A 27,175-nucleotide genomic window follows, 5' to 3' on the forward strand; every position below is an offset into this window, starting at 1 on the left:
GGAGTTTGAAATGTCTTTGCGGAAGTTATAATCCGCCGGTATGTGCTGGAAAAAGCGGAGATTAGCTACCAAAATCCAAGGAGGGTTGTGGCAATCGCTAAACGGAAGAAGATTACGAAATTTGTCGGTTTTTAATACGAATAGGCGGTTTTATCCCCAACTATCATATCAAAATAATATGTAATGGAAAACGAAAATAGACAGTAAGACACATATTCCGCTGCGGTGTAGTAAGTGCAGAGAGAGAGAAGCACTGACCATTTGTTTGAACTTGAAGCGAATAATGAAAAGCTCACATGTTGATAAGTAAGTTAACAAGCGCAACCGACAAGAGTGTTGCAGTGAGAGTGTGAGAAGAGTTCCTTCATTCACGAGATATCCAAATCTATCCATCACTGAGTTTGGAACACTCAAAACTCTCACTGAGATGGGTTCTGTTTCTCTGAAGATAGGCGATGGAACTGCGAGATTCCAGAGTGCCACTGTGTGTTCTTCAGCTGTCAACATCCTCATGATATTCTCCGTTATCACCACCAACCTCTTCGCCCTCTACGCTTTCACCGCTTCCAACAAACACCACCAAAGCCAGCACCTTCTCCTCCAGCATGCTCACAAGAACTTCTCCCTCATCTCCGAGCAGGTCCAGCTCATACTCAACGAGATCGATTCCTCTCAGAAGAGGCTTGCCCAGATGGAGAAACAGCTTCTCGGTTACGATACCATCGATCTTTCAAGGCCCAACATTGCACCCGAGCTCAAACTCTTTCTCCAGCAACACCAGCTCCCTCTCGGCAAAGATTCCAAGACTGGAATCACTGAGATGGTGCCATCTGTTGGCCATTCCTGCGAGAAATCCTCCGACTTGTTGTCTCAGTACATGATTTACAAGGTTTATGGAAGCTGCCAAGATGATTGGATTTTGGCGCAGAAGCTTATCTTGCGTGCCTGTGAGCCTTTGCCTCGAAGAAGGTGTTTTGCTAAGGTCGTTTCCAAGGTCGGCCTTTATCCTTTTCCTGATTCACTTTGGAAACCTGTTGCTAATAAAACTGTTAACTGGAGTGGTCTTAGTTGTAAGAATTTCCAGTGTTTGAATGGGAAGAAGTTGAATAGAGAGTGTATTGGCTGTTTTGATTTGCTTAATGGTTATGAGAGTCAGAGGTTTGTTAAGGCTAGGGGTAAGAATGACTTTCTCATTGATGATGTGTTGGAACTGGGAAGTGGTGGAATCAGAGTTGGGCTTGATCTTGGAGGTGGCTCTGGCTCCTTTGCTGCTAGAATGGCCGAAAGGAATGTAACTGTGATTACTAGTACTCTGAATGTTGATGCCCCTTTCAGCGAATTCATTGCGGCAAGGGGATTATTCCCTCTTTACTTGAGCTTAAATCATAGGTTCCCGTTCTATGATAATGTGTTTGACTTGGTCCATGCTGCAAGCTCCTTGGATGTTGGTGGGAAACCAGAGAAGTTAGAGTTTTTGATGTTCGACATTGATCGCATTTTGCGCCCAGATGGCTTGTTTTGGCTGGACAACTTCTATTGCACAAGCGATGAGAAGAAGAGAGAACTGACTCGGTTGATCGAAAAGTTTGGATATAAAAAGTTGAAATGGGTTGTGGGAGAGAAAATTGATAGTCTTGGATCAGGCAAGTCTGAAGTTGTCTTATCTGCTGTTCTTCAGAAGCCAGTAAGGGTGTAAAGCGTAGGGACTAATGCAACACCAGAAGGAAAGAGGTGCTTCTAACATCATCAAATCCTCTATCTGAAGTGGAGTGCATGAATGGCTCTTTTAGGTTATCTTTTATATGTATTCTGGTATTAGCTATTTTGTAGTTGACTAGTTGGTAAATTTTTAGAAACTGATAAATGAATTGTATTTTTGGAACAAGGTTAACTTATGTCTTTAGATATTGTAGTTATAATCTTCCATTCTTGATTGCCATGAACTCTTTCATTAACAGAATAAACATTCCTCTTAGCAGAATTAACTATCATGTAGTGTAGTCTACATACTGTAATATGAATGTCAAAAATAGCATTCGTGTAATTGTTTTCCGCATATTGTATGGCAACGTGCTACCATATTTTCTGGAACACATGCATTCCTGCTGTTAGCTTTAGACAAGCAGTAACGATTATCTAATGTACTAAAAAAGTGATAATTTATTCACACTTCCATATCATCTTCTGCTTGATCTTATTCCTACAGAAGTAAATCAAGTTTCTTTGAAGTCAAATATCTAGTATATCACTTGTCTTCGTGTGGAAGATAAATTGGAATTATGTAAAAGTGATGAACATATGAAATGCTAAGACTTGCATTTGGTGAGCATTTTTTCAAATATTTTAGAAATATTGCATCTGATATATATGTTCTTTTCTCGTAGGTCTATGATGAAATTCATATCATATCCTTAAACGCTTTATAATGTACACAACCTTGAATCTGAAGCATGACCCATGAAAGGCAGCATGTTATTGCATTTTCTGAATTTAGTCCCTTCAAACTAGTCACACAGTGCCCAAACAAGACAAGGAAAAACAAAAAGCAAGCACAATGAAACAAATTAATAAGGTAATGCCTGAAGGTAGATATGTGCTATTCTACGAGTGTGAGAAAAAGATCATAGTTAAAAGACTACAGTTACAAGTACATCATCAAAAATGTCTTTATAATCTTAGTGCATGTGACCATTGATCCGTTGCAATGCACCACTATTTAGAAGCTGCATTCCCTCTTTGCTCATCTTCTTAAGCTCTGTAGGTGACAAAATTCTGATGCAGCGGACGCAGTTCACAAATTCCCTGCAGACAGCATTTTTATGAAGAATATGTCAGTGCATCATAAGATAATAAATTAATCATGGAGTTTTAACACATTACTGGAACAGAAGTGAGAAACTTACCCCCAAGGATCATCCCCAACAAGTAGAACATCATTCTCGTAATCAACATATACTAACTTCCATTCTGAATCTCTGCCTCTGGTGTCGTCATTAAGCAGACCCTCGAGTCCGAACATGGATTCAATTGCATGTATCAGTTCCTCATAGTTCTTGAAAGCAGTGACATCAATTGATCTTCCTACAGAACCAGCCCTTTGTACCTGTCAGTCCAGAAAACCCAAACCATGGTATTTAAAGTAGTTAAACCAATGAAAGGAAAAATGCTAGTTGAACTCTACTTTGGAAATAATAATTTTCATACCAGTGTTGCAACAAAAAGATCCTAATGAACATAGCTTTATGTGAATCTTAAGATATTAATGAAAATCTGGACAGTTTTTTTCTGCTGTGTACCTTAGTATAGGTACGCCTGGGTGGAGCTTTTGAAGCTACTCGCGGCCTTGAATTATTTTGCAGAAAGCTGCATTCATTAAAATCAGCATGGCTTGAAGATGCACCACCTGCGTCGACGGCGAGGTCTTGCACAGAAAACACATGGGACTCGGCTAGACTTGCTGATGTTATCTGTGACTGGACATCCTGGCTCATACTGAAGTTGCTCACGATGCAATCTGATAGTTTCTGAAAATCCTTGTCCTGAAGTGTGCAAAATTCATCCAAAATGGCACTTGAATTCGAAGGCTCAACCATGGTGGCACTTGCACTGCTAACATCAACACTGGTGTTACCCCAAATTTCACCAGGATTGCTGCTCTTAGCTGAGAGATTCCTCAAAACTGCTTCAGATCTTAATATACGATGTTCTTGCAATCCTTGTTGGCAAGAAGAATGCACCATCCATTCATCTGTATCTTGCTGAGGAATTAGGCCATTCACAGTGGCAGAATCAGATTGGGGAATACCAACCACTGATGAACTCCAATTTTGACTTTGAGGGTTAACAGGATCACTTAACACCTCAGATTCTAATTTAGAAATGTCAGGAGACAAAGGATTATCAATTTCAAAAGAATGTTGATTTAGTTCAGTTAGAAAATATTGATCATTCTGTGGTATTATGCTAACTGAACCTGAACCTGAACCTGCAAGATGACCTTTTCGGTTAACCTTAGGCAGCGTTGCGTTCATCTGTTGTAAGAGAGCTCTCTTAGCAACAGATTCTTCTTGCTGAGGAATCCATAAACGGGATCTAGTGTTGTTTCCAAGTTGAGGTTTCAAATGAATATTCATTTCAACAGTTCCATTATCATAATGTGGCATGCAGGGACTTGTTAGGAAAGTGTTCTCTACAGGTATCAACATAACAAATAGTCATTGAATAAGAAAGCATAACATATCTGCAGCCAGAGGCAAAGCAGGGAGAGAAAACTAACCCAACAATGTAGCTTCTAATGGCCTCTTAGGATTTTGAGAAGTCTGAGTGTCCCATGAACTATATCCAAGCTCATTCCACTCCACCTGCAGTGTGCCGAGTGAGTTAAGCCTATATGATAAATGCATGGAAAGCAGCCTATATCATAGACACAGTAATTGGTTCACCTGAGGTTGAGGCCGAGGCAACGATGCAAGGGGCGTGCCTGATTGTTCCTTCATTTCTTTCCGTCTCACCACCAGCTATCTATACACTTTGACTCTCCTTCCATTACCATCATCATCATTCATCAGTTTATTTATATATGGCATTGGCAGGTAGCTACCCTACTCATGTATCCATGTTATTAATTTTGTTTGCACAGATTGATAACAAAGAAGCTGAGAGGCAGGAGACAAAACAAAACCTGAGTCTGAGAATGGTAATGGGATGAGGCTCAAGCAAGAAACCTTAGCTTATTGGTTTGATATGTGTCTGCTATACACTTAAATGTGTTTCATCTTTGATGAAAAGAAATTAAATCTTCAATTCCTTTTTGATGAAACCACCCTCTTCTTGTTCTTCTTGTTCCCCCCACAAGCACTTTTGTGCATGGTGCCTTAATTAAATAATAAATAGGCTACGGAGTTGGAGTAGAACAGCACGTAAGCTAGTACACTCTAAACCTCTGACCTCATGGACAAAAACATTACATCTTCTGCCCAGAAATTATTATGTTCCAATTTAAACCAACAAATTACATTAAAGGATGTTTGCTCAATAATAAGGGAGGTAGATATACAAATTTATTATTCTTTGATTCTGTTGTCTATTTCTCTTTCTTGTTTTTCGTTTTTGTGATTCGTGGCCTGGATAAGCCCACAAGTGGGTACAGAATCCAGAGTTGACTCTTGATTAGCCTTCGGGCCGAGACATCTATCAATAACAGTAGATACATCCTTGTATTTATAAAAGTGATTTAATGTTATCTTAATGTCAATTACACATCATGAACTTTAGTTGGAGTCTTAAAAATCTATTCTTGAAGTTAGAATATAAATATTTGAGATAGAACTGATGATCCAATCCGAATAATAGGTTATCAAAAGTTGAAATTAATTCTTGCAACATTTACATAATTCACTTTTTTAGGGACATAATTGAAATAAACACAAATAGTTGGTACAATATTGAAATCGAATATATTCAAATGAGACCTAATTGAGAATGAATACATCTAAGTGAGAATAATTGAAAAATACAATCTAATGTGTTAGTGTAATTACCAACAGAATAACGTTGAATCACTTTTATAAACATTAGGATACAAATAGGATGAAAACAAATAGAACTTATTTCAAACATTAGGAATAAAAAGGATATTTTACTCTATCCTATCCTATCATATCATTTCATATCATATCATGTGTATTTGACAATGTGTAAAGTTAGAGAGAAGACGAAGGTTGTAGATTTGTAAGAACATTTTTCAATAATGTTAATTATGCATCCATGATGAGCATGTGAGTTCTTGTTTTATATTTTGATACAGTCCGCGCTCTGCCCTATGCTCTCTCCTCAATCTTTTCCTTCTCCAGTTCTCCTATTCCATCTAGTGCCCTTTCCTGCTATATTCAATTATCAATTAATGTTAATGGTGGCGCCATGAATATCTCTCCTAACCGTGCTGCTGAACAAATGTTCCTCCAAAATGAACCCAATCTCCGTCAACGATGACAATTAATGTGCAATGTATACTTAATAATAGTACTTGATTTTATCATTGAAGAGAGAAAGAAAATACAATTAGAAAATTGGACTGACTTGGACTGCTAGCAATAATGATTAATTAACGAACATTATCAATCCAAGAACCATGTTCATACCTTAACAAAACCTAGTTAAAGAAGTTCACAATAACGAATGTCAAATGTGAGGATTTCAACCTAATAATGCATGCATTCCTCCTCTCTCCAATGTCAAATGTATTATCGGTTGATAAATTACGACAATTTCTTATAGCTCTTAAGGAAGGAAGTGCTTATGGTCACTCTTAAATCATAGCTAGGATCAGTGTAAATTGGTTTTTTAAAAAAAATATTTATTTTTTCGTATTTTTAAAATTTTTTTAATAAACAAAAATTGTTTTATATTTAAATAAATTAAAAAATGATAAATATTAAAAATATCTTTTGTTTTTATTTTTAAAAACAAGATATTATTGGATTTAAAAAAAACAAATAATTCGCTTTTCTAATAAAAATATATTTTTTAAAAGATATAACTAAATCTATTTAAAATTTAATAAAAATACTTTATTTTTTATAAAAAGATATTTCTTTTACTCAAATAAATCAATCCAAACAAACACTTATTTTAATAGAGTTAAGTGATTTTTATGATATCGTGCATGGTGATCTTCAAAGTTGCAAAAGTGACATGCATGCACAACAAGTAGTTTAGGAGCAAAAATTGATTAAATTAAGCAACATCATATCCACAAATTAGTTCGGGATGCATTGAATATATGGACACTCATATATATATATATATATATATATATATATATATATATATATATATATATATATATATATATATATATATATATATATATATATATATATAAAGCACAAATTTTATCATTTGAGTTTGTAAATTTTCATTAAATTCTGAATTTAAATTTTAAATGTTACTTCAATAAACAGTAAAATTTTTAATTCTGACAATAAAAATAGAATCAAAATTTTAAGATGAGAAGAACTAAAATAAATCAACATACATTAATAATCTATTGATATGAAAAATTTATTGTCGATTAGAAGAAAAGAATAGAACGCGCTAAGAAAAAAAAAAGAAAAGAGTGAAGTACACTAAAAAAAGAAAAAAGAAGAGTGAAGCGTACTGAAAAGAGAAGAGAAAACCGTGATGAGAAAAGGAGATGAACAACACTAAGAAGAGAATGAATAGTGTTGTGAGGAGAAGAGAAGAAACTGAGAAGTGACACAAAAAATTTTAGGTTAGTCACGGAAAAAAAAACTTCCTTATTTTCACCTAAAAATTTTTAGTTATTTTCTACAACATCGTGTATGTACATAATATTTTACCATAGTTAATTTTTCATATATACCATATATACATATATATATATATATATATATATATATATATATATATATATATATTATAGGAAAATTATCAGGTATTCCGTTCTGAAACAGCAGAATATGGTATTCTGTGTACGAACACGTAACCTGATATTAATTTGTCCGCTAGTGACTGAGAAAATGACTAAATTAATCTTGATTACGAATGTAATATGTCGCAACTGATTCGCTTAGAAACAAATTTACTGGGTCGTGGCTTAGAAAGGGTTTAGTTAAAAGTGCGCTTGCAGTCGTGTATATCAAAATCCTTTATCTCTGGATACACTGTAGTCTCATGTATAGCTTCACATATATTGAAGCATTTTAATTTTTAAGTTCAAATATTATTGTTACACTTCGAAAAACAAATATTTCACTTTGTTTTCTTTTTGCTGTTTTTTTTTTTCGGTTTCTAGCTACTCATATTTTCATATTCGATAATAAAATAATAATCAATTTTCACTATAAACATTAAACAAATCAATGTTAAACAAATTCGTTTGTCTTAAATTCTTATAATATTTAATAGTGTGGTGAGGACCTCCAAGTTTTTCTTTTTCTTTATAATCAATATTATAGTATTGTATATTTCGAAATTGAAATAAACTATGTTAATATAAATTCTATTATATATATATTACAATATTCATCCTTTATTTAATTTTTTCAAGCTTTGTTATTTTGTGGATTCTTATTTCTTAAGTTTTATGCTCCCATAAGCTAAAGTAATATGACACATAACATTTTTCATTCTAAAAAGGCTTATTTTACATATTTTTAACTAATATTATTAACTTAATTCACATGATGGATTTACTTTAAAGATTGTGGGGATAAGTGCTCCTATTACTATTTTAAAAAAATATATAAAAATATATGTAAATATATATATATATATATATATATATATATATATTGTATTTATTTCTATATTATTAAAAAATCAATCATGCTATACATTTATGTAATTTTGTATTCAAGTTTATTCAAGTTGGTCCAACACTAAAAAAATTCAATACCATTAAATGAAACGTGAAAGACACGTGTCCAATACACACAAAACCGTTCTTTGCCAACACTTCTTCTCTTCTTCTTCTCTTCTCCCCTATGCTTTTTCTCACTCTCGTTTATGCACGAAGCGTTTTCTTCTTCTTCACCTTCTTCTTCGCGTTCCTCCTCCTCCTCATTCTTCTCCTTCTTTTTCGCGTTCTTTCTTCTTCACATGTTTTCTCTTTATCGTCGTTCTTTTGTTGTTGTTGTTGCTGTATTTTTTGTTTTTTTCTCCTTCTCTCGGGTGAAGAAGCAGTAGAAGGTGAGGAGGAAGAATTTTGAATTGTGCATAACAGAAATGAACCGAACATATTATTACGGTGAAATGATTGTATAGTACTAAATGAATAGAACATTATCCATTATATAAATTCAAATTCGAACATCTTTCTGCATAATAAACCGAGCACGTACTCATGGTAAAACAATTGTATAATACTGAGTTAACGAAACATAATCCATTATATAAAATCAAATTCAAACAGCTTTGCCTACAATACAGATTATCATTTCAATTCAATTCAGTACACCTCCGTCAATTCAATTCGATTCAAAATTGAATAATCAAAACTTCGTTAGTTTGATTCGTTTCAGAAGAATAAACCAAATCGCTCTCATTCAACTGATTTGAAGTTGAGTCCTTCATTGTTTCGATTCAGAAGTGCAGATCGAAGAAGAAAATGAAGAAGAATAGGAAGAAGATAAATGCAACGTAACCAGATCGAAAGAAGAAAACGAGAAGATGAACGCGACCAAAGGAGAACAACGAAGGCAATGCAGATCAATAAAGAAGAACGTGAGCAGAGAAAAAGAAGGAGAAGATGACGCGAGTAGAGAAGAAGGTTACGTTGAGCAAAGCTTTAGGTTGCAGCACATTATATGTAGTGCGCGTATAACAAACGAGTGAGGAGAGGAGAGGAGCGTGTCTAACTAGGGGTGTTCGCGGATCGGATCGAATCGGATATGGCCGAAAATTCGATCCAATCCGATCCGCACAATTTTTATCGGATCGGATCGGATATGATATCCGCGCTTTTTAGTGTCGGATCCGATCCGTGCGGATCGGGATATCGGATATATCCACATAATTAAACCTTCTCTTTTTAATCATATTTCTATGTAAAAAATTCAATAAAAATATTTCTTTCACACTTTTAAACTTATTTATTCTTAAAATATTTTTAATCAAACTCTTTCTAAATAACAAAAATAAAATAATACAATATATGAATAATAATTACTAACTAAAACATACAAACAAGTAAATATAATACCAAACACATATATATTTATTTATCTTTTAATTATTATTGTGCGGATCGGATATGCGGATGTAGAGCAAATATCCGATCCGCAAAAGGTGCGGATCGGATCAGATCTGCAATTTTTGGATCGGATGCGGATATTTACCGCGGATATGCGGATACGATCCAATCCATGAACAGTTCTACGTCTGACTAATATTACTTGGATAACTTGGATGCATTTTGGTGAATTATATGGTAAATATGTAAGTTTATAGATCATCTTTTTATGGGATGAAAGAGATATTGAAAAAGATAGGATCCACACTTTGAATAGTAATAAAATAATAAAAAATAATTATAAAAAAAATTATTTTCTCTTTTTATACTACTTTAATTTATATAATAGAATACCCTATATATTTTTTATATAGATGTAAAGTATTATTATTAAAAATTATCTATTAAATTTTTTATTAAAATATATTAAAAATTTTGGAAACCGCCTGTAAGGGTACTTTTAAAAGTACCAACAAAAGGAAAGTTTGACAAAAATTATTAAAAAATATTTTATTATTATTATTCTCTTAACATATTTTCTTAAAGTATTAATTAGCTAACTTTATATATATATATATATATATATATATATATATATATATTAAATTAAATTTTGATATAAATAAAATTACACGTGCATCTAATTACGTAATATCATATCATAAAAAATAATTATTTTTTATATTAATCATATGAATGATTATCTAAATAAATTGACAATTAAATAACTGTGTAAAATATTTTATCGCAATATATCAAAATTAAATTCTAATTTATATCTAAAAGCATAAGATAAAAATAAATATTAAATCAATTTATTAATACATAAAAAATAAAACATTACTGTAGCATTATAAATTAATGAATTTATTTATTTAAAGTTTATATACTTGAGTATTTTTTACTCAATTTTATTATTATTATTATTATTATTATTATTATTATTATATATTTAATTTGTAAAAAGTTAACTTAATAACTACGTTATTACTTAATAATATATTAATATTGATAATAAATAAATAAATAAATATTTAATATTTAATATTTTTATATTATTTATTTTTATATATTTTGATATATTTATATAATTTTTTATTATTTTTATATGTGTTGCATATTTACTCTCATGATTTAAAATTTTTAGATTCATTACTGTTAATTTATCATAAAATATATAATAATTTCACATAATAACAAAATATATAATAATTTCAGATAACAAATTATCACTATTTCTTTTTTACAATAATTATTACTTAAACTCATTCAAAAAAAATTACGCCACTTAATCAATTTTTGTCAGCCTAATTTGGATTCCTTCTTCATAGAACAATCAAACTAAGTCAAGAAATAATAACCAAAAAGGGAAAACAGAAAAAAGTCTAACAATAATAGATCAGCTTGGCTCAGCTAAACTAAATTTTACGTCTACGGAGACCCACTTTTAGGCTAAGCTGGACACAAAAGACATCTACTAACCTATTATATATGGCAACATCTCAACCGGTTGCAGGTCTTTCCTAAATTTTTTCTTTTGGTGTCCACTCAAACTAACATCATATCAATCTGCACTATTTATATATTTTAATTTATATCTTTATGGTCAGAACGAACTGAAACATCACGTTCCGCTCCATATAGTGCCATACTAGAACCCCTTCCTATATTATATTATATGAGCCATTCCTTAGTTATATTAGGTTGTTACTTGATGGGTGAGTAGTAATTAAGTGCGTGGATTTATTGAATAGAAGTCTTGGTTTTATTAAAATTTGATTAGTATTTAATTAAAAATAAATAAATAATTTTATATTATTCGATATAATTTTACACTATTAAAAATATTAGTGATGATTAATTAATGACTACAAATTATAAAAATTATTGTCCTCTAACATTCTTCTTATTGAATAATTGAATCAAGAAAAATTTACTTCTGAGTTATGTGAATGTTTTGTTTCATCATTGCTGCAAAATGCGTTAATCGCCGCGATGAAGTCAAATTTTAAGAACCCCTTAAAGTAAATATATGATGGAATAACATTGTATTATTGCTACTAACACTATATGAAAAATTATTTGTTGCCCTTTAAAGTTTTCTTTATATAAAACATTATTGAATTGAACGAATAGTCAAATAAAGGGCATGATTTTTAAGTCCTAAAAGGTGGGGTTCTATATCCTATTTATGCAAATAGGGATAATTAGGGGGGATGCATCCTGCTAACCAAAACAAGGAAAAGTGGACCCATAAATCATAATCCCTCCATTATCAGCACATTATTAATTTCCCTAATTTTACAAGCACATACATACACAGCATTTCCACCTGAAAGAACCATATATGGTCAATATTTTTCGTATAGAAATCTTGTATAGTGATCTTAGAAGAATATAGAACATGCATGATTAATCATGCTTATTGGTCATTTATAAAGTGCCCTAAAGTATAGTTTTTTTTTTTTTACCAAAAACATGGAAATTTAAACTTGCAATATTTTAAGTAAGTATGGAAAGATTATGTTATTTGAATTATAACTTATTGGCGTCCTAAAGTGTTTGATGATTATGTTTTTTTTAATAATAGTTATTTTTTTAAAATAAAGTAAAATTATAATGTCAAAATAAAATGGGTATAGTATGATGCTCATTGCTCAAATACATTTGTGCGGTATAGACTATAGAGAGACGAGAGAGAATAGGAAGGTGCTTTTGGCAGTTTCTATTTGAGAATAACAAAAGTCAAAAAAAAAAAAAGGTAGGGATGGGACATCCCCGCACATGGGCTGTGGTCGGATTTGGTGAGTGCAAATAAAGCGGTTCTTTTTTGTATTTAGGGATGAGAATACCACTTGAATTTGCGGGTATTCATCCCGCTCTAATCTGTTCGGAGCGGGTAATTAACTGTCTCGTACTAGAGCGGATTTTTAGGGAGCGGATTTTTTAGAGGGACGGGCGGGGTCGGATTTAGGTAATATCTGTCCCGCTATATATATATAATATATAATATGTATAATATATGTAAAATAATTAGTAAATGATTAATAATATTGTATCATATTTAAATTTTTATTTTAATTTATGTTATGTATGTGATTAGGGGTGGCAAGCGGGGAAGCCCGCCCTGCCCCGCCCCGCCTAATGAGGCGGTCCTAAAATCCTAGCCCGCCCCGCCTAACTGCGGGCTGGCGGGCTGGTGGGCTAAGCCCGCCAAAGCTCTTTTTTTTTATTATTAACTACTAAGTAATATATATAATTTAACAACCATATTAATAAATTTATAATTTCTAATGGCATAAAAAATTATATTTTTTATATTCACAAACATTAAAGTCTTTGTAATTATAAATATCTAATAAATATAATTATAAACCAAATTTTCATTCAAAATATAAGTATAAATATTCTCTTCAAAGCAAAATAAACATAATCCAAAACATAATTATAAATATTGTCTCCAAAATAACATAAACATAATTCAAAACACTCAATTTTTATCTTCATACTCTTGTAAGTTAGGTTGGGGGAAGTTAGGTTTTGCCAAAAAAAATTGCAAAAATACCCCCTCACTAAAAAAATCTTAGCCCGGTGGGGAAGCCCGCCCCGGCACGCCAAAGCCCGCCAAAGCCCGCGGTTTAAGTGGTGCGGGTTAGGCGGGCTTTTACTATTTGGTGGTCCTAATTTTCCAGCCCAACCCGCCTTTTTTGGCGGGTTACGCGGGCCGGCCCGGCGGATTTAGTCCCGTTTGCCACCCCTATATGTGATGATGATTATATAAATTTTAAAATTTAATTTTATTTATTAGATTTTAATAATTATAGGGGCGGTAGGGTACTCGCAGAGGCGGGTTAGGGTTCAGCATTTTACTACCCGCGGGTAGAAGAGGGGCGGGTTCTATGCGAGTTATTGTACGACGGAGTGGGGTCGGGTAGAGCAAAAACCCGCTCCTACCCGCCCTGTTGCCACCCCTATTCGTATTTAAGATTTATTTTTGTTGTTTGTTAGTAATCTATGGTTATATTTAAAGAGAGCTAAACCTGAGGATCTAAGTCAACCAAAAAAACAAAATTAACTGAGGATCTAAGCCAACCAAAAACAAAGATAACTGAGGATCTAAGCGGATCTAGTAAATCATTGTTGAGCATAAGTATTTACTCGATCCAATGTAATTTTCTTTACACACAACTAGAAAATGGATTAATACAGACAGATTTATAGACAGATTTAGTCTTATTACAGACGAATTTTTGGTTACCGGCGAATTTTTACCAGTTACCGATGAATTTTTTCTCTGTAAATTTTTCATCCATTTTCCGAAGACGATGAACTTTTCGACGGATTTTCACAGACGGATTTTTCGTCTGTAATTACAGACAAATTTTTCGACAGATTTTTCGTCTGTAATTTGAACCTTGAAAAATCCGTTTGTAAATCTATCAGTAAGGTAAAATAGAATTTTTTTTATCTTTCCAATTATAAAATAAACTTGTTTTCATACAAAATAAATATAAATTTAATACAAATTTTTAACTAATTTGTATTCAAATATTTATAATATTTCAAAAAATAAACAAATTCATTGTATTATCAAACTAAAAGAAAAGTACTATAAACAAGCAAGTCAATATAATTCAAAACATAAACAAAGTGTATTGATACATCAACTATAATAATAAGTAATAACCATACATCAACAAAGTGTATTGATACATGAACTAAATTCAAAATATAAACTCTGTATTCAAAATATCTTTCTGAAATCCCATGTCCAGTAAATGATCAGCTTCATCGAGCACCAACACTTTCACACCCATCAGCTGAGTTGCAAAGCCAGCAGTATTCTCCACATGATCTCTAAGCCTTCCAAGTGTAGCAACAAGGATCTGTATAGCATGTATAAAACATTAGTGATTATTTCCTAATAGATCATAATATTCAGTATCTATATGAAAAGGTTATTTAGTAATGTTGAAAAACTACTGATCTTTTTGTTTGCTTATATACATGTCCTTTGGAAAGTGTGCATGGTTCTATTCCACTAGAAATAACACTTCAGCCACAATAATAGAAGGATTTACCTAGTAAGGATTTGCTTGCATACGTTTCTGTTCTAAGGCAAGTCTCGTCCCTCCAATTACAACCTGAACACCAATGGTAGGATGATACTTAAGCAATTCAGCAGCTTCTGTAGCCGCTTGACTTGCAAGCTCTTGAGTTGGACATATGACAAGCACATAAATTGGTGGCCGCCTATGATCACGTTCAGTTGGTGGTGAATTTGCAACAACTTCAATTGATGGAAGCTGAAATAAAAAAATGAAAAAATAAGTTTAGTCAAAATTACCATTCATCACTTACTACAAGTACAATAAAACAAGCACCAAGTTCTAGCTCAAAGATGTGCCTCCATCAACAAGCTAAAAAAATAAGAAAGCCCCAAGACCATAAACAAAAACAATTCAATTAGGCAAATACAAATTTTAAGAGGCTTACCAAAAAGGCAACTGTTTTCCCAGTGCCTGTTCTAGCCTTGGCAAGGACATCCTTACCTAGAAATACAGTAAGACAACGTCATAAATAAAACCGAAGAAATACAAGAATGATGTCAACCATAGCATGTATAAGTTGCTTTCATGCTAAATATTATCTCTTAAGGATAGCCTATTATAAATGCTAAAGATCTTACATATTTAAATGCTAGCACCCAGCAAACTATATCCTTAACAGTTTACACATGAAGGATCCCAAAATGAATAAGCCAAAAAGGAAAGAGTTAAAAGGGCATATTGCAATAAAATAAAATCTCTTACAAATGGCAAAAACACAACCAGCACAAAATGACATTATTGTCAATATTGCTTTTTCTTAAAATTGATTCGCTGCTCTGACCAAGATAAAAAAATAAACTTGAGTATTACAGGAAGAGTTGCCGCCTGTACAATAGTCATCTTCTCATATCCCGCGTCCTTGACTCCTTTTAATGATAGTAGGGAGATTGAACATTGATCGAACCTGTGGCATTATATTTCAAAAATCAGATATACGGAATACATGAGCGTTGGTACAACATAATGAACAAAACCTTATCCATGGGATTAGATTCGAATGTCTTAGTTAGAGAAGAAGACACACATTAATTTTAATATAACTTAATTGGATAGGAGGGTACCTGAGAGTCATGAGGCCCCATAAGATAGGAAAGAGGATATTTTCCAAGCGGCTATCATTGGTGACAAGCTGGACGGTCCATTGATAAGCACCATAGTCATAGTTGTCAAGGCCATCAAGGCATGTTGACCTTGCTTCCCTATTTGCTGCCCAAGCCAACCTTGGCTTCTCCTTCACCATCCCATTGCTTCCATAATTTATATGCTGCTTGCAAGATAAGCTTCTCACTCCACAACCAACTGTCTTTCTACACTGCTATTTTAGGCACTTTGCTGCCCTCTGCACCCCCAACAAGTACCAACATGCCCCTGCTGCCTGCATGCACAAAATATATATTTTTCATTCACAAAAACTTAAGCCCATACGAGAGGACAAACAACCTATGATACAGTTGATTAACTAAATTTCTTTACTTTAATTGCTTTAGTTTAGTAATCCAATAACATATTTTATCTCATATTTTTAAACATTAATAATTAACTAAAAGTTAAAAATAAAAAGTTTTGGTTGTCCTATAACATTTTTCATATGTTAAAATGATAACAATGAGATGGAAAGTCAGGTGTAGTCAGTTTCATATGAAATTGATAATTGAAACTATTAGATAAAAATTTAATTAATTCATTTAACTACTCTTAGCTACCAACTTCACATAAAGTTGACTACACCTAAATTTTTATCTAATCTATAACAATATATAATGACAAAACCTGTTTTGGTGTCCACATTTTTTATAAATCCACGTAACTTCTATAATAATTATCTCTTTCTTCCCCTATTCTTTGCTGTTACTAGAAAAATCAATGGAAGTGGTCAACCGACTTGACAAGACTATGCCAGGCGACAAAGATAAATCATGAGTGAAGAACAGAGGCAGCAATACCTCGCCAGAAGGCGTGCTAGTTAAGTTATACATCTCATTAATAAATTTATGTAGTTAGTATATCATTTAATATGAATTATCTCTTACAATATATTTTCATGCTAATAACAAATTTTCTAAATATTCAGATATTAATAATAACACAGTGAAGTTTGTCCAAGTAATAGACCAAATGATCCAAATATAGGTAAGAATCTTGTATATTTATTTAATTAATAATATTTTATTTTTTCTTAAGTTTTGATTCGATAAACCTTCCATAATTGTCCTAAATAATATTGTTATAGATATTATTATAATATCTTAATGTACTTTAAATTAAATATCTATAACAATATATAAAGAGAATAGAAGAGTTTAGTGTCCAATTTTCACTTTTCTATATTAATGTTATTGATAAAAAGTGTTTAATATAATTGTCGTCTTAAAATTTTGTCAAAAATGTAATTATTAATTAATTTTCCTTTGTTCTTTGTACGGTTACTGTTTTATTCTACACGTAACTTCTATCCACGTTGTTTTTTTTTTTTCTATAGAGTACATGTAGTACTCTCTCCTTATCTTTATTTCACTTAATTAAAAAAAATAAGAGAAAATTCCACTCCCCTCCCCTGCGAGATGCTAAAATGACACTCCCCTCCCCTCTATTTTATAAATGTACATTTTTCTCCCTTATAATTTTTAAAAAACCTCCTCCTTAATCCATTTTAAATTTTTTGTGTTAACTAATGTTAATTTTATCCATTTTTTAAAAAAAATAAATTATTTTTTATAAAAATATCTTTTACTAAAATTTTATTTTTTGTCATTAAATTTTGCTTACCAAAATACAGTTTAATAAATTATTTTTTTATTGATTAAATTGTACTTTTATCAAAATATTTTTAAAAAAAATTAATAATTAAATTATTTTTTAAAGATTTTCTTCAATAATTTTTTAATTATTAAATTATGATTTTATCAAAATTTTTGTTAACAATTTTTTTATATTTTATTATTAATTTTTTGATATCAATATATATTATTTTAATATTAAAAAAACTCTTAATAAAATTATTTTTCAATATCAATATATATTAATTGTTATACATATTAATAATGGTAATATTTTTTTATTTAATGTTAAAATAATATATATTAATATCGAAAAATTAATAGTAAAATATAAAAAAAATTATTAACAAAAATTTTGGTAAAATCATAATTTAATAATTAAAAAATATTGAAGAATATTTTAAAAAGAATAATTTAATCATTAAAATTATTTTGATAAAAATAAAATTTAATCAATAAAAAATAATTTATTAAATGGTATTTTGGTAAGTAAAGTTTAATGATAAAAAAATAAATTTTTTGTTAAAGAATATTTTTGTAAAAAATATAATTTTTTTTGAAAAATAGATAAAGTTAACATTAGTTAACACAAAAAATTTAAAATGGATTAAAAAGGAGGTTTTTTAAAAGTTATAAGGAAGGGGAATGTATATTTTATAAATAGAGGGGAGGGGAGTGTCATTTTAGCATCTCACAGGAGAGGGAAGTGTAATTTTCTCAAAAAATAATGATAAATATGTGTATGGAGAATAGTAAAAAATAATAAAAATAAAAATAATTTTTTTTAAAAAAATAACGAAACAAAAGATTATTTAACATATTGAATATAAAATAAAAAAACAATTAAAATTATGCGAGAAAAAGAGTTCTTTAAATTTAAATTTTCATATCTGCTTTAAATTAAATAAGATTAAAAAAATAAATAAATTTATAAATATTCATAAAATTTTATCTTAATTGTTACATATAAAAATAACAATAATTTTTGTATCATACTTAAATTAATTTAAATTTTATTATTCTATACATTAAAAAATAAATAACTTATAAAATTTTCTTTTTTATTTTTATTTATTAACAATTTATTATTTATTAAAATTTTTATTTTTTATCTCAAATTTATAATTTAAAAAGCATAAAAATTAATTTTCTAAAATTATTAGAAAAATAATAACAATATAAAAATTACAATTTTGTTTTGAAATCAAATGAAATTTTAAGAAAATCTTAAAAATTTTATTAGTTAGAGACATAGAAGTTAATATATTAGATTTAGAGAAAGATTAAGAATTATTACAAATAAGTATTAAGAATAAGGGAGATATTCAATAATAATGTAATATTTTTATATTCAAATGTATATGTTAATAGTAGATAAAATAGTAGTGCCTATATAATATTACTCTTTTAAGAAGATATAAAATATTTGATATTATTTTTTTTATAATTGTTGACAAATTTTATAATTTGATTAACAAAAAATCTGAATCGTTGATATCTTAAATTTTGTCTGAGAGTAATAAAATAAGACTTAACAAGTAAATCTGAAAAATAATAAGGATCTATATAATAAGTATACATCTAGATATCTAAATCAAAGAAGAAAAAAAATTTCTTTAGCAAATTTGTAATAACTAAAAAGTTAACACTATGGTAGTTATAGATTAGAGTGATAAACAAAAATGAGAGTTAGAATAATGGTATAGTGATAATTAATTGCAACTGGGATAAATAGAAGAAGAAAAAATAAAATAAAATAAGGCAACATAATAACAATGATAAGAAAAATGATAGTGTATAATATGATGAGATAATATAATCAAAATAAAAATTAATAATCTTAAGGAATAATAAAATTAAAAATAATTAAAGAGATTCAAAATTAAATTGAAAAAATATATTTTTTTATTTATTAAAATTATAAATAAGAATAAAAAATATTTTAAATATAAAATTTTAAATTTATTTTTAATTAAATAGAATTAAAAAAATAAATAAATTTAATAATATTTATAAATAACTAATCTTTAAATAATATCAATAAATTTTTATATTAACTTTATTACACATAATAGTAAATTAATATTTTTAATTTTATTTTTAATTTAAATTTATTTTTTAATATTTATATATTAAATAATTTAAAATATTTTATTTTTTTATAATTTATTTTTAATTATTATTAAATATATCATTTTAAAATAAAAATATAAAATTAATTTTTTTTTGGTTTCCCACGGTATCCCCCAGTCTGGCAGGCCATGAACTCCATTTAAGAGTTTGCCGCATGCACAAGGCGGGATTCGAACCCCCACACTTACTTAAACGGACTAGTGAACTAACCACTAGACCAACCCAACTTGATTATAAAATTAATTTTTTAAACTCAATAGAAAAGCGCTCTTAAGCACGAGCCGCTAGTAATAATACACAAAAAGGAGCACTATGAAAATGAAAGTAAAAGAGAGACACGTCACAGATGGATCTAGTTATAATCAGCATATTCTTAGTGGCTTTGAATAATGGTGATGGTAAATTGGCAATTATGATGCAACACCAAGGGCACTTCCAGTCTTGCCCATTATAAAACCACAACTCCTCCAACCATAACAACTCCCCCACTGCCTTCTCACTTTCACCCTTCTGTTCGAAAATGTCATTATCATCCGGGATCGGAAAATGCAGCAAGATCCGCCACATAGTGTGGCTCCGGCAGATGCTGCGGCGGTGGCGCAACAAGGCCCACAATAAGTCGTCGTGGTCGAAGAGCCAGCGTACGCCCTCTGATGTCCCCGCAGGACACGTGGCGGTGTGCGTGGGCAGCAACTACACGAGATTCGTGGTGCGCGCTACCCACTTGAACCACCCGGTGTTCAAGAACCTTCTCTTCCACGCGGAGGAAGAGTACGGTTTCTCGAACCACGGTCCCCTCGCTATTCCATGCGACGAAGCCCTCTTCAAAGAGATCCTCCGCTTCGTTTCCCGATCTGACTCATCGTCTTCCCGCTTCGTTAACCTCGATGACCTCCAGAGATACTGCCACGCTGGCAGCATCCGTACCAACCTGGACTTTTTGCCCGACTCCATGCCGTTACTCACTAACAACTAACTAACTTACTAACAGACTATAGTTGGCGGTTCTGCAATTAGTGATAGCTAGTGATGTATTTATTATTAGTAGTAGTAGGTATGTGGAGAAATTAAACTATATTGGCGGTTTAATTGTTGCTCTGAAGAATGCTAAGGAGATGGCAAATTAGGGGTGGCAGAGTCACTACTACTGCGCACCACCCAGTCGTCCTGGGTTCCAATCGGAGTGCATGCACGCGCCGCTCCATTCACAAAAAAAAATATTATTCGTTGAACTAATAGTTTAATACTATGTAAAGATTTTTATTAAATTAAAAATTTGGAGCAGCATCATATTGGGGTGAATTATTATTGTTTTGTACAGTGTGGCATGTATCGTGTGTTTGTTTGTGATTTATAGGAATGGGAATGATGCTAGGCGTTGGTGGTGGGAGTTATCATGGCACCATTGCACCAACCCACGTGAAAGCAAACTCTGTGTTACTGTGTTTCACTTTCACAGAATCACTGCTTATATTCCACTTTCCAAAGTGCCACCAACCTGTCACAGCAACTCATCATTTTAAAATAAAATTAACATATACTTTTACAGCAAATTAAAAAAAAAAATCTTCATCAACTTATTCGCAGAACTTTAAAGAGTAAAAGTGGGATTTTTTATTTTAATAAATAAATAAATTATAATAATTACTTAAATAAATAATTTAAAAATATTTATCAAAATAAATATTTTTTTATTTTGTTTACACAGATAATTTTGTATGTATCTTGTTCATAGTATAAATAAGATATGTGTAATTTTTTAATTTTCGTACATCTCGTTTTTACTATAAACGAGATATATGCATTTATAAATAATTAAATATAATTTTTAAAAATAATAAAAAATATTAATGATTTTAAATTGAACAAAAACGTTTCAAATAATAAAAAAGATGGACGATTTCAAATAATAGAGAAGACTGTCTATCTTTAATGATAGGGGAGATAGAATGTACATTGAAAATAAGCACGTCAACTATGTGGAATATATTTAAAGAATAAATGACTATTTGTACTATAAAAGATGAAAATGTTGATATATGTATCCATACTAGATCGAAAATAAACTTGTACTCATATGGAGGCATCTTGCGTCATACAAGTTTAGTTTCAATCTAGGGTGGGTACATATATCGGTGTTTTCATCTTTTATGGATACAAATTTTCATTTATTCTATATTTAAAAGATAGGAAGCATGAAGTTGATACACGATAAATAAAAAAAAAAAAATGAGAAGAAATGAGAAGAGAATTGAAACGGTTATCTCCCACTCTTCCTCTGTTTTATTTATTCTCATCAACCTCTCATAATAATTGGCAAATCTCTCCTTATCATTGGCAAACCATTATCTCCTACTCTCTCTCTCTATTTTATTTATTCCCGTCAACATCTACTAACAATTGGCAAATCGGCAAATAGTTATCTCCCACTTTTTCACTGTTTTATTTATCTCCCTAACACACAATTAAAACTGTTATTTATCCATTCTTTTTCTATTTTATTTATCCATCAATTTCAAACTTCCCATCTTTCAATTTTTAGGAGTGGTTAGGAGTAGGTATTCTCGTAATGGAACTTGAACATCATACGAGTTTTATTTTTCAAATTTATATCAATCCAGTTCCATCTATAATTTAATCTAAAATTTTTTATATACTCTTTTTTAATACTAATTAATCAAATATATCTATTTTAATTTCTTTTACCAATTTTTTTAAATACTAATTGCATGCTAAAAGTTTGGATTATTGATATTATTAATATTTTTTATTATTTTCAGAAAATATATTTTTATATACATATATATCGTTTACAAAACGAGATATATGAAAATTGAAAAACTACACATATTTTATTTATACTGTAAATAAAATACGTGTAAAATTATTTTGTTTATAGTATAAATGAAATAAAAAAGGAGTATTTATTTTAGTAAATACTTCTTAAATAATTTATTTTAGTAATTATTCTAATTAATTTATTTATTAAAATAAAAACTCCGTAAAAGTGACCCAAGACGTAATTAAGATAGTTTAGTTGATTTTATTATAAATAAATACAATAAAAATATAATTGACAGCGAATAATTTTAATAATTAATTTTTTTATTTGTCTTTATTGAAACTTTTTTTACTCTCTCTTTTGGGAATTTATTTTTTATATGGATAGTAAATTGGTATATTTGTTTAATATTGACAATTTGGATATTTTACACATTTTTGGATAAACTCAATACGTGAGGATGTGTTGGCACAGCGTCGTTAGTATTTATCAGAGGCTCGTTGGAAACGTGGAAGCTCCAGGCAACATACGGGGGCGTGCTACAGCAAAGATTCCAGCTAGTCTTTGCAGAGCTTCACCACATATTTTTTAGACGTTGCAAAAGCTTTTTCAATTTTGTAACTACTTAACTTTTAGCACGTCATGATCATATTAAAACTAAAGTGTTATTAACATGTTTTCTTTTATTATCTATTTAATATTGAACCTTTACGACGTTAACATATTTCCAAACTTAAGAAAAATCAAGAAATTTTGTTTTTATTTTAATTCGTCCCAATTATCAGACAAATATAATTAAACAAATATATATTCACATAATTACTAATAATAATGTATTATAATTAATCAAATAAATTCAAATACAACACTTGTCCCTATGTAAAGAAATAAGAATCCAAAATAACAAATGACGAGAAAAAAGAACTCTACAACTAACCATAAATATCACTACAAAAAAAACATGTATTTTTCGACGCAAAAAATTGACGACTATCTTCCGTCAATATTTTTTGACGGCTTGCTGTTGATATTTTGGAAAAAAAAGCTAATTAAAAATAAAATAATGAAATCAACAGCCTGATCGTCAATTTTTTTATGATGCATTAAACTTTTTTTAACTATCGTCATATTATCGACGAATCGAGGGTCGAATACTTTTATTTTAAAGTCGACGAACATGGGATCTATTTTTAAATGTAAAACATCAATGTTTCCATCGATAAATTTAAACGTTCTAAATTGCTTTCTAAAATCAAATAAATTTTTGGGATTTAATATATAAAATAGACGCTAAAGGTGTTGTTCACGCCCACTTCCCGCCTCCAAGTTCAGAAACACAATTTTACCCAAAATTCATCACCAACCCTCATTTTATCCTTTTCTTTTCTGCATTTGAGCGTATAAGAAATTATTGTTAATTTTCTCACCAACCCTCGTTTTACCCCAAATTCACCAACTCTCATTCTCCGCTGTCGGCGTCACGTTTGCGCCACCATCACTCCGTTTGCCTATGCCGTCGTTGCTACGTTTGCTCGTGCCGCCGTCGCGCTCTGTTGTGTGATAAAACACTATTTATGATATATTTTGGACTGAATTGAGTGGGTTTTGTCAACTATTCTCCTACTTATTCATGTAAATTGCATGTTTTTAAGTTTCCTTCTAATTTTGTGCTATAATTGAAAACATGCTTCTTAGGCCTTTAAATCGCTAATTTTAATCCTTTGTTATTACCATCCGATGTCGTGATATGTGCGTTAAGTGTTTACAGAATTTATAGAGCAAGAATGGCATAGAGGATGAAGAGGAAGCATGCTAAAATGGAAGGAACATAAGAATTTGAAGATTTGAGAAGCTGGAGGTGATGTGCACGTATGGCTGACGCATACGCGTGATCAAGCCATTTTCCACTAACGTGTACGCGTGACTGATGCGTATGCGTGACCTTGTGCAGAGACCATCGACGCGTACGCGTGACGAGCGTCACGTGCTGCAATTAACAGAAATCGTTGGGGGCGATTTCTGGGCTGATTTGGATCCAGTTTCAAGTCCGAAAATGCAGACTAGAGGCTGGGATGGAGTTGAGACTGAGGAGACTTCACTTTTCACTTTAGTTTATTATTAGTTTTGAATTCCTGTGAGAGAAACTCCTACCTCTCTCTAGGATTTTGGCATTCTCACTTTTGTTTCGAATTGGATCTTGAGAGAGCTGTTGCTACCTTTAATTGGAGTCATTTTTCTTATAGTTTTATTCTCTAATTCCTCTATTACTCTTTTTCATTTGATTATTTTGAATTCATGTTTGGATCTTGTTATGATTGAATTTTGTTAATGTATTGAGTTATTTCTATGTCTATTATTATTGCTTATTTTGTTCTTGTTAATTATTTTCAGTGGTAATTTGAATTAAACTATTTTCCTATTTATTATCATGTCTTTTATCTTTGCTCACCAAGTGTTTGAGAAAATGTCATCCAATATCATGGAGTAGATTTTCTTGCTTGGTTGAGGGTTGAGTAATGTGAGCCATTTGAATTGTTATACTCAAGTGTTAATCTGTAATTTGAAATTGCTAATTAACTTGAAACTCACCAACTCTAGTTCTTCTCTACGAAGTGATTAGGACTTGTGAGCTAAGGTTAATTGTTTCACTTGACTTTCCTTCACTTGTTAGAGGATAACTAAGTGAGAGCAATGAGCTTTTACCATCACACTTTGAAAAGATAATAAGAATAGAATTTCCAATTCTCACCCCTAACCAAGGCTTTTTATATTGATTATTTTACAACTTTTGCTAATTATTCATTGCTTTAATTTCTAGTTATTTATTTATTTTGTTCTCAAGCTCGAAAAATCTCCAGGAAAATCCTAACCAATAAATTGCAACTTGTGTCAACTCCTAAGAAAAACGACCTGCGATTTTACTCCCGGTTATTTATTTCATTTGTATGACACATTTTAAATTCGATAGCGAAAATCTCATCGGTTAAGACTGTGCTTGCAACGTTAATTTGGAAAAATAATTTTGGTAATTTTTTACCGGCATTTATCCGTTTATCAATTTTTGGCGCCGTTGCCAGGGAGTTACATATGTGTGCTAAGTTATTGGTTGGTGTAAATATATTTATATTTACATAATTGCATCTTTTATTTGTGTGTTTTTGGTTACTAGTAGTATTTATTAGTTATTTTGCTTAATATATTTTGTTGCGATGAGTTCTATGTTTCTTTTATTGAATGACGCATTCATTATCGGATCCGAGTTTAGCCCCATTTGATCCTGAAATCGAAAAAATCATCTCACATATTAGGTGAGCTCGGCGTTGATTAGCTTCCGAGGGTGGTAAAGGGGTTTTTCCCCATTCATCAATTTTATCCGAGGTTGAATCCGAAGCGTCATTTGAGGAAGAAACTAACTCCTCTCCTACTAAATCTATTGACGTCTCTTCTATTGATCTAGATACCGATACTATGGCCGCTCCTAGAAGGATCACTCTCAAGGAAGCAGGAGCTCCAGATTTTACTCTTCAACCATTTCAAGCGCGTCATCCGAACTTGAATGCAGATTTCGAGGTAAAGACCTCATTGATTAATCTCCTTACTAAGTTCTATGGTCTACCTGCTCAAGATCCAATCAAACATCTTAGAGACTTTCAAACTGCTTGTTCAACTGCTAAACGATATGGTGCGGATGAGGTTGCTATCTGGTTATATGTCTTCCTATTCTCTCTTAAGGGAAGGGCAAATGAGTGATTCTACACTCAACCCGAGAATGTTGTCACTAACTGGGATTTTCTTAGAAGAAAATTTTTGGACAAGTTCTTTCCACCGGAGGTCACTGATAGATTGAGGAAGAAAATCTCTTGCGTCATTCAAGGTGAATTAGAGACTCTCTACGAGTATTGGGAACGTTTTAGGAAGCTCCTGGATTTGTGCCCTCATCACATGATTGACGAGTTGGTGCATATTAATTACTTTTTCCAAGGCATGAAGCCTCAAGATAAGATCCTTTTGGATGTTTCGAATAAGGGTTCTTTGACAAAATACAAGATGGCGGTAGAAGCATGGCAACTTATCACTGATTTAGTCGAGTCTACTCAACATGCAAGGCACAGGAATAATCATCTCAAGGCTATTGCGGAAGTGTCCTCAAGTACTGAGTCCGCCCTCACCAAAACTTTGGGAGAAATGACCAATATACTCAAGCAACTCCAACTCAATCAACAACAACCTCTACCCCTTCCACAACAACCATGTCAACAGTTAGTCCCTCAAAGAGTATGTGGGATTTGCACTTGCTATTCTCACCAAACTGATGAATATCCACAGCTCCAAGAGGACAATACCTTGGCGGCTACCAATGCTTATTACAACCGTCCGAATCAAGGGTACTATCAACAAGGCGGTAACTATAATCAAGGTGGTAATTACAATCAAGGTTGGCAAGATAATCCCAACCAAGGATGGAGAGACAACTACAACCAAAGAGGCAGAGACAATGGTGGAAATCAAAGGTGAAACAACAATTACCAACAAAACCGGTATCAACAAAACACTCCTTACCAACAATAAAACCAAGGCCAAAGATACCAACCACCTCACCAAAGGCAAGCTCCAGCAC

The 27,175-nt window shown here is 31.2% G+C and overlaps 3 protein-coding genes and 1 long non-coding RNA gene across 5 annotated transcripts; 2 read left to right on the forward strand and 2 right to left on the reverse strand.

The window, feature by feature from the left end:
• The first annotated feature begins 3 nt into the window (after window positions 1–3).
• LOC112705629 (probable methyltransferase At1g29790) lies at window positions 4–3,939 on the forward strand. 2 transcript variants are annotated; one of them, XM_072201641.1, is made up of 3 exons: window positions 4–1,790; window positions 2,385–2,572; window positions 2,762–3,289. In XM_072201641.1, the coding sequence occupies exon 1, from the start codon at window positions 428–430 to the stop codon at window positions 1,694–1,696; it is 1,269 nt and encodes a 422-aa protein (XP_072057742.1). In that variant the 5' UTR covers window positions 4–427; the 3' UTR covers window positions 1,697–1,790; window positions 2,385–2,572; window positions 2,762–3,289. The 2 variants fall into 2 exon arrangements, with proteins under 2 accessions (XP_072057742.1, XP_072057741.1); XM_072201640.1 differs by having other exon boundaries at window positions 2,385–3,939.
• LOC112705628 (uncharacterized) lies at window positions 2,441–5,033 on the reverse strand. The gene is made up of 5 exons (XM_025756501.3): window positions 4,443–5,033; window positions 4,277–4,361; window positions 3,297–4,189; window positions 2,904–3,103; window positions 2,441–2,802 (listed from the first exon to the last, which is right to left on the reverse strand). The coding sequence occupies exons 1-5, from the start codon at window positions 4,494–4,496 to the stop codon at window positions 2,676–2,678; spliced, it is 1,359 nt and encodes a 452-aa protein (XP_025612286.1). The 5' UTR covers window positions 4,497–5,033; the 3' UTR covers window positions 2,441–2,675.
• Window positions 5,034–14,280: 9,247 nt separating this feature from the next.
• Window positions 14,281–15,456, reverse strand: LOC114924390 (uncharacterized). The gene is made up of 3 exons (XR_011864298.1): window positions 15,251–15,456; window positions 14,836–15,060; window positions 14,281–14,640 (listed from the first exon to the last, which is right to left on the reverse strand). It is a non-coding gene; the product is annotated as an uncharacterized lncRNA (long non-coding RNA).
• A 4,788-nt stretch (window positions 15,457–20,244) lies between these two features.
• LOC112705631 (protein SMALL AUXIN UP-REGULATED RNA 12) lies at window positions 20,245–21,077 on the forward strand. Its single transcript, XM_025756503.3, has one exon. It carries the CDS (start codon window positions 20,296–20,298, stop codon window positions 20,749–20,751), a length of 456 nt encoding a protein of 151 aa, XP_025612288.1. The 5' UTR covers window positions 20,245–20,295; the 3' UTR covers window positions 20,752–21,077.
• Window positions 21,078–27,175: the final 6,098 nt, after the last annotated feature.

This window comes from Arachis hypogaea, chromosome 8, assembly GCF_003086295.3.
Source record: "Arachis hypogaea cultivar Tifrunner chromosome 8, arahy.Tifrunner.gnm2.J5K5, whole genome shotgun sequence".
NCBI lineage: Eukaryota > Viridiplantae > Streptophyta > Magnoliopsida > Fabales > Fabaceae > Arachis > Arachis hypogaea.

What these genes read in the sequence shown, in the direction of transcription:
- LOC112705628 (XM_025756501.3), bottom strand. Translation starts at nt 4,496, where the DNA reads ATGAAGGAACAATCAGGCACGCCCCTTGCATCGTTGCCTCGGCCTCAA. An exon ending in CCAGGCGTACCTATACTAAG is followed by an intron (nt 3,104 to 3,296) that starts GTACACAGCAGA and finishes CTGGACTGACAG; the next exon opens with GTACAAAGGGCTGGTTCTGT. An exon ending in GTTGGGGATGATCCTTGGGG is followed by an intron (nt 2,803 to 2,903) that starts GTAAGTTTCTCA and finishes TGCTGTCTGCAG; the next exon opens with GGAATTTGTGAACTGCGTCC.
- LOC112705629 (XM_072201640.1), top strand. Translation starts at nt 428, where the DNA reads ATGGGTTCTGTTTCTCTGAAGATAGGCGATGGAACTGCGAGATTCCAG.
- LOC112705631 (XM_025756503.3), top strand. Translation starts at nt 20,296, where the DNA reads ATGTCATTATCATCCGGGATCGGAAAATGCAGCAAGATCCGCCACATA.